This window comes from Merops nubicus, unplaced genomic scaffold (genome assembly GCF_000691845.1).
Source record: "Merops nubicus isolate BGI_N331 unplaced genomic scaffold, ASM69184v1 scaffold11663, whole genome shotgun sequence".
NCBI classification, from domain to species: Eukaryota; Metazoa; Chordata; class Aves; order Coraciiformes; family Meropidae; genus Merops; species Merops nubicus.
Window position 1 is genome coordinate 43036 of NW_008600979.1, and position 6626 is coordinate 49661.

The following is a 6626-nucleotide window of genomic DNA, read 5'->3' on the forward strand; positions in this document are numbered from 1 at the left end:
CTGGAGGGCTGGGCCGTGTCCCTCCTCAGCACACGGATGGGAGGCAGCAGGCTCAGGACTGGAAAGAGGGGCAGTCATGCTAGTGAAGATACTGGTCTGGGCTTTGCCACATGCATTTTGCTAATGTTATCAAGGATTTCAGTGCAGTGAAGGTGTTATTTATGCTCCTGTGCAGTGATTGCACTAGGGTAACTTTTCAGAGCAGGTTTTTTGGCTGGCTTTCCCCCTCTCATTTTAAAGACGGCACATCATATACACGGTCTGGATGGAAATTGTGGTACTGTAGGACAAGGGTGGAAGAACTAAGGTATGAGGAAGAGAGAGAACAATGCAACACAGTTGAGCTTAAAGGAAGACGAGCTATTCAGCAGTCAGTGGCTAACAGTAATTCAGTAGATCAGAGGGAAGGGTCTGATCAAGCAGTTTCCAGAGATACAGAACCCATATTTGTGGGGTTTAGCCAGCTCTGGACATTGTATATTGATTAAATCAGCCTTTCAGGTTATAAATTCTTTATGCTGAGTTTCTTTGATGTGTTTTCTGCCAGTCAGGAAAGTCTCTTAGCTTACCTGGTATTTTGTGCCAGGCTAAAAAGGACATAGGCAGAATTTGCTATGCAAGCAGAATCTTGGCTGTATGCAGAGCTAATGTAATATTCTCCAACAAAGGCTGCCTGAACTTCTCTTATTTAACTGGAAGGACTTTGTTTTCATATAGGATTTTCTGCAATCAGTTAATTAGACACAAAACACAGTATTTTAAGATATGGCTTGCTACTGCTTTTGCATCTATGGCTGAATGTGAAATGTGTTAAAGTGTATGTCTGAAGCCAGACTTACTTTCTTTAAAATAAGAAAAGTTAGTTCAAGTCCTGCAAAGTTCCAGGTGATGGGATCTGTAAGATCACTGCCTGGCCACTAAGCAGAAGGGGAAGTGGTGAATGTAATTTTAGGGAAAATTAACCAAACTGTTAAAAGGTGCTATGTAACTTTGGGCATCTTATTCACCCCTGACACAGGACATGCAGTGTGGCAACATCCGTCCTGAAGCACATCTCTGCAGAGAACTCATGGAGAGGAGTTGCTAGTAACTTTGCTAATTTAAGAGTATCATAGGCAAGTTAGGACCTTCTTGATATTGGGTGTTTATATTTGTCCTTGATTTGAGACTCTGCTTTTTTTTTAGGTGCAAAATTCCCTATTAAATGGACAGCACCAGAGGCGATTAACTATGGATCATTCACTATTAAATCTGATGTGTGGTCATTCGGGATTCTCCTGTATGAAATTGTTACCTATGGAAAAATTCCTTACCCAGGTATGGGCACGTGTTTATACCAGCACTCTATTTATATTTTGGTATTAAAAAGCAAAGAAAATACACGGGGAAAGAGCTGGCCCCTGCCAGTAGCAACAGCAGCGATTTGGAAGATGTCTTGCAGGTTGCTTTGAAAACTTGTAGTCACCGTCTGTGCAAACCACGTGCCTCTCTGGGGGAAGTTTTAGCAGACTAATGGCACCTTGAACACGCAGTCCTTTTTATATGTTCAAAAGGTGTCACGTCCAGCTAATGCTGCATTGTCACAGCCCCTGCCTCCACGGTCAGCAGCGCGCTCCCGTAGAGAGGACGTGGTGCCACCAGTTGTAACAGTGCTGTGTAAGCTGCTGAGCTTTTTAATCCCATAATATGTTGAAAGTACTAAGAAAGCAGGTTTCACAAGCAAATAGGCTGCATAAATTTGTCGGTGTTAGCTAAGCTAAGCAAATATGAAAGCAGACCCTAAAGCAGTGTTGATGTACCACTAGGAATATTTACTCTGTGTTGTTCCATGGGCTTCAGGTGCGAGACCACGGAGGAGTCCATTGTGGCTGTTGGGGAGCTGTGGAATGGTTACGTGCCTCATGTTTCATTTTTCCTTGCTAAACAATATATGAATTAACGTTTCAAGCACACAGAGGCAGCTTGTATGAAGGGTGTTTTTATGCACACAAAGTTGTTACGTCTCAGGCATAGCTGATGAACTCCAGGCAGCAGACTGTGTTCATTTAAGCTCACTTGAGGTTATGTAAAATTGACCTAAATTCTCTTATCTTGTGGACAAAGGGGGAAAGTACAGCCACCTCCAGCTGTTCTGCACATCTCCTAGATGGAGTGACTTCTGAGAAGGACCCTGCAGTTCACAAGCAGTAAGGAAAGCGAATACTTCATCCAAGTAAAGCTTTCCCAGCACAGCAGCTCTCGGTGTTTAAATAGTGAAAACATTTCCATCACAGCTTTGTGAGCAGCTGGAATTCTGCATCCTGAACTGCCAGAGATGGCAAAGGGGCAGACCCGAGTCCCTGGAATGACTGTAGGTTCAACATTTCTAGGCACAGGGAGATGGGACCTCCTGCAAGACTCAGGCAGCGGGGAAGGGGTGATGGTGGCCAACGTGACATTATGTTATGGAAGAAGTTATCAACTTCCCATACAAGAGGTAGAGCCAGACCAGGAATTCTCCTTGTTCAGTAAGGCTCCAGTCCAGGAGAGCACTTAAGCTCAAGAGTAGCCCCCTTAAGCTTCAGGAGGTGATAGAGCTGCATGCACAGCTAAGCGTTTGAACATACACTCCAGGCTGGCTTTTTAGGTAAGGGCTATGAAATAAGGGACTGAGTAGCAGGTCCTCCCAAAGCTAGACACAGCTCACTTCCCCAGGGAGGACTGGGTGGATGCTGTATGACAAGGAATGCCTGGTTCTTCCAACAGTTGGGATGCCTGTTTTCCCCCTTGGCACATGCCCGTGTGTCCAGACAACCGCCTGCGCTGAGCTGGGCTCACAAGGTTCTTTCCAGATGCCTTGAAAATTGTCCCTTCCCTGAGCTCACTATAAAAATCCAAAACCTGATCCAATAGTGAATTCTCTGCTCTCTCATCACCTCTGTGAAACACATCTTATTTTTATTTTAAGAGCAGAATCAAATCTGTACTACTGTGGGGAATCTCTCTTCTAGGGGAAGTCTGGGCAATTTTTTTAAGATATGGGAGCATTTTTATGAGCACCATAAATAGGCCATACACTGTAGATTCATTTGTCAATCAGCAATTAGAAGCAGAAGCCTCCTGGCTGCACACTGGAAGATTTTAATAGATTGCAGGCATTGCTTGCATTAAACTGGAAGAGTGATATATGTCTGTTTTAAATAGAAGTATGAATTGAAATAACCTATTAGATTGAAAGATGACACTGAAGAACCAAAAGGGCAGGAAAATAATGTGTGACCAATTTACATGAAGAGAAGTGACAGGTTTGGGCAAATTACCCCAGCATGGCAGGTGTAACCTGGTGGTAGGTTGTAACCAGCAGCCATTGGAGAGAAACAGTAAATTGATTTTTCAGTTCTAATGGGGATGCTTCAAAATATTATTTTTAATCATTAACCAGCTCCAGGAACTAGAGAGTATTCAGCATAAAGCTGCATATGAAACAGTTTGAGCTCAAGTGGCATGTAGTTAATACCTGTGAAGAAATTCTAGGTGGGCAGCTTGGTTGGAAGCATTTCCAGCCAAGAAACTTGGAATTTATGTGATCTTTTTTCTGTAAATTCCAACAGCTGTTTCACTTCTTGAGCTCAAAGCAGTTAGTGGGACAACAGTTTCAGGAACTACCTCTGCAATGTGAAACAAGTATCCAGTTCTCTGGGCAAATAAGTTGAATGGGTTGTTAAAACTAATTTCCGGGTGATCATGTTGAATGTCAAATACTGGCAGCATCCATACTTACACTCCAGTTATGTCCAGTGCTCTTCACTTTCTGTCCAGTAGGATTCTTCCTCCATACCACTGTGTTCACATCATTTCCCAGGCTCTAATATAAGGAAATATGGGTTATTTCTAGTTCCAAACCCCGTGCCATGGGCAGGGACACCTCCCACTTAGACCGGGTTGCTCAAAGTCCCATCCAACCTGTGCTTGAACGTTTCCAGGGATGGGACATCCACAGCCTCTCTGGGCAACCTGTGCCAGTGTCTTGGCAGTCTCATAGTGAAGAATTTCCTTATGTCTGATCTAGATCTTCTCTTTCAGTTTAAAGCAATCACCCCTTGTCCTGTTGCTACATGACCTTTTTAAAAGTTCCTCTCCAGCTTTCTTATAGGTCCCCTTTTACGTTCTGAAAGGCCACAAGGAGGTCTCCCTGGAGCCTTCTCTTCCCCAGGCTGAACAACCCCCACTCTCAACCAGACGTGACTATCAGTTTCTGCTGTACCATTTCCCCACCACTTCTCTTTCACTTTGAAGGTGCTGTTTCACCTGCTTCCTCTGCAACACTTAGCACAGCTTTAAAGACAAAAAACTGAATGTCTAGGTCACCTTTAACCATGTGATGGAGACAAAGATGACAACTTTAGTTGTAAAACCAAACCATAAAACTCAAATTAAGAGAAATTCTTCATTCATGTGTCCTTGCCTGCCAAGTGGCTTAAGTCATAGCTTTAGTAGTCGGGTAACCCGCACAAAGATCTGCGTGGTCTGCAGGGACAGAGCAGCACAGCTAGCAGGTACTCAGGGGAGCACCACATCTGCAGCTCCACAAGGAAAAGTCTTCACTGGTGGTAGCAGATCTCTAGGCTGATGCGTGGTTGCTACCTGCACACCCAGTCATCAGAAGGAACAGCATTCACTGCAGTACTGAAACTCAGAGGCTGTGTCCTGGAGAAGGTAAACCTGGCACAACTGCCCCATGGGGTCGCGTCAGGTTTGCAGAAGAGACAAGCTGAAAGGCAAGTTTCTGGGTAGGAAGGGGTGAGGCTTTTTGGTGGTGCTGGTAGAGGTGACCTTCTGACAGTAGGTGTCAAAATCGTTCTGTGAACCAGTCTTTAAAGGACTGAAGAAAGAAGAGGGATGGGGTCCTCCAAGGCAGGCCTCTCCATCTAGGGCTGTTTCAGAATTGTAGTGACAAAATCCTCCAAAAGAAAAGCATCACAGGGAAAGAAAGCAAAGCTCAGCACAGCTGGCATGGTGGTTTTGCACAACAGGAACAGGATGAGGAAGAAGGGTGGGGAAATTGCCTGCTTACATGTAGCAACAGCACGAGTGACTCTGTCCAGTAGCTTGTGATCAGCAGCACTTGCACAAAAGCTGATGCAGAAGAAAATCTGAAGTTGTGTCATTACGTTGGGCAGGGTGACGGGCAGTGTGGTCAGACAGGGTGGCTGCTTTCCGCCTCGGTGTGGATGGGGTCTACAGCAGGCAGTGTAGAAGCTCTGCAGCTAGAGACAAAGGCTGATGGCAGGGCAGGCTTTGGCTGTGCATCTCCCCACTGCTAGAAGCAGAACCAACGGTGGCAGGCCTGTTCAGAGGAACAGAACAGAGCTGGTTCTGGGGGCACGAGTTAAGATCTCTCTCACAGTCTTGTTAGACTTGGCACTAAAGAGGTTGCTGCACTTAATGGGGGAATGGAATTCTGCCCTCGGAGCAAGGCTGGTACACACCTCGGCCTTGTTCATTGGACTCCTAGTAGTGGCTACCTTTTATAAGTAGCAATAGTTGTGTATTATTGGGTGAAGATCTTTAAGTGAAGTAAATTTAAAAAAAAAAAAGTTTTCTTTAGGAATGGAGCTTATGCCATTAAAAAAGTTTGTTTTTGTTGAAGGTATGAGCAACTCTGACGTGATGGTGGCTCTGCAGCGCGGGTACAGGATGCCACGCATGGAAACCTGTCCCACGGAGCTCTACGAGATCATGAAAATGTGCTGGAAAGACAAAGCAGAAGAGAGGCCAACGTTCGATTATCTACAGAGTGTGCTTGATGACTTCTACACAGCAACAGAAGGGCAGTATCAACAACAGCCCTAGAACAAAGAACACTTCTGCTGTTGACATGGCTCATTGGCACAGACTATTATTTGGACAGACTGCTCAAGCCCATTACTTCATGAGTTTGGATGGCTTAACTGAGTGTGGAAGCTGAAATGCCAAAGGGAAGAGTAATTCTGCAGAGAAATAATAATGGTTTGATTTGGTTAAAGCAGTTCTTCTAAAGCTTGAAGTTCTCCTTAAACACTCTGTGTTTTGCACCTACACTGCAGAAAGGTCCCAAAGCAACCAGGCTTTGTGGGGTGGGGAGGGGTGGGAGAAGGAACTGGTGCAGTTTGGCAGCAGCTTCTTAGGAACTAAGTCATGCAGTGCATTACAAGGAGACCTTTATAAAAAGGGGTGAGAAGATGCACAAACAGCTGTTTTCAACAGAAGAACTAATGAAGGAGAACTTACAGGTCTAAGACACGGTGGTGTTCTTAAATTATCTTGCTTTTGAAATACAGCATATTGTGAAAATTATTTTTATATCCTTGTTATTTCACATTATTCTCTGGAGTACTGTCACTCTTGTAGGACTTTCTAAAGGGTGCCGTGGTTTCCTTCAAGACAGGTTTCTGCATGTCCTTTACACTGAAGAGGATTCTGGTTTCCTGCTGTATTACTCACACTGAATTTGGAATCCTGTTCAAGGCATCACGCAGCCAGCACTGGTGCAGAAGTGCGGCAGGAACACGGGTGATGGCAGAAATGGCGGCACGCCTTGCTCGGCGGCCAACCTCCAGTCTCCAACAAGGCCAAAGTCATCTGAAATCCATGGGACAGCACAGGAG

General features: G+C 44.9%; 1 protein-coding gene across 5 annotated transcripts in view; it reads left to right on the forward strand.

Moving 5' to 3' along the window:
* Positions 1 to 5832, forward strand: part of LYN (LYN proto-oncogene, Src family tyrosine kinase) — a 27953-nt gene extending 22121 nt beyond the window's left edge. For all 5 annotated transcript variants that reach the window (XM_008937850.1, XM_008937851.1, XM_008937852.1 and 2 more), the window contains 2 exons: positions 1186 to 1317; positions 5630 to 5832. In XM_008937850.1, coding sequence (XP_008936098.1) covers positions 1186 to 1317; positions 5630 to 5832 — 335 coding nt within the window. The remainder of the gene's footprint in view (positions 1 to 1185; positions 1318 to 5629) is intronic.
* The last annotated feature ends 794 nt before the right edge of the window (positions 5833 to 6626 follow it).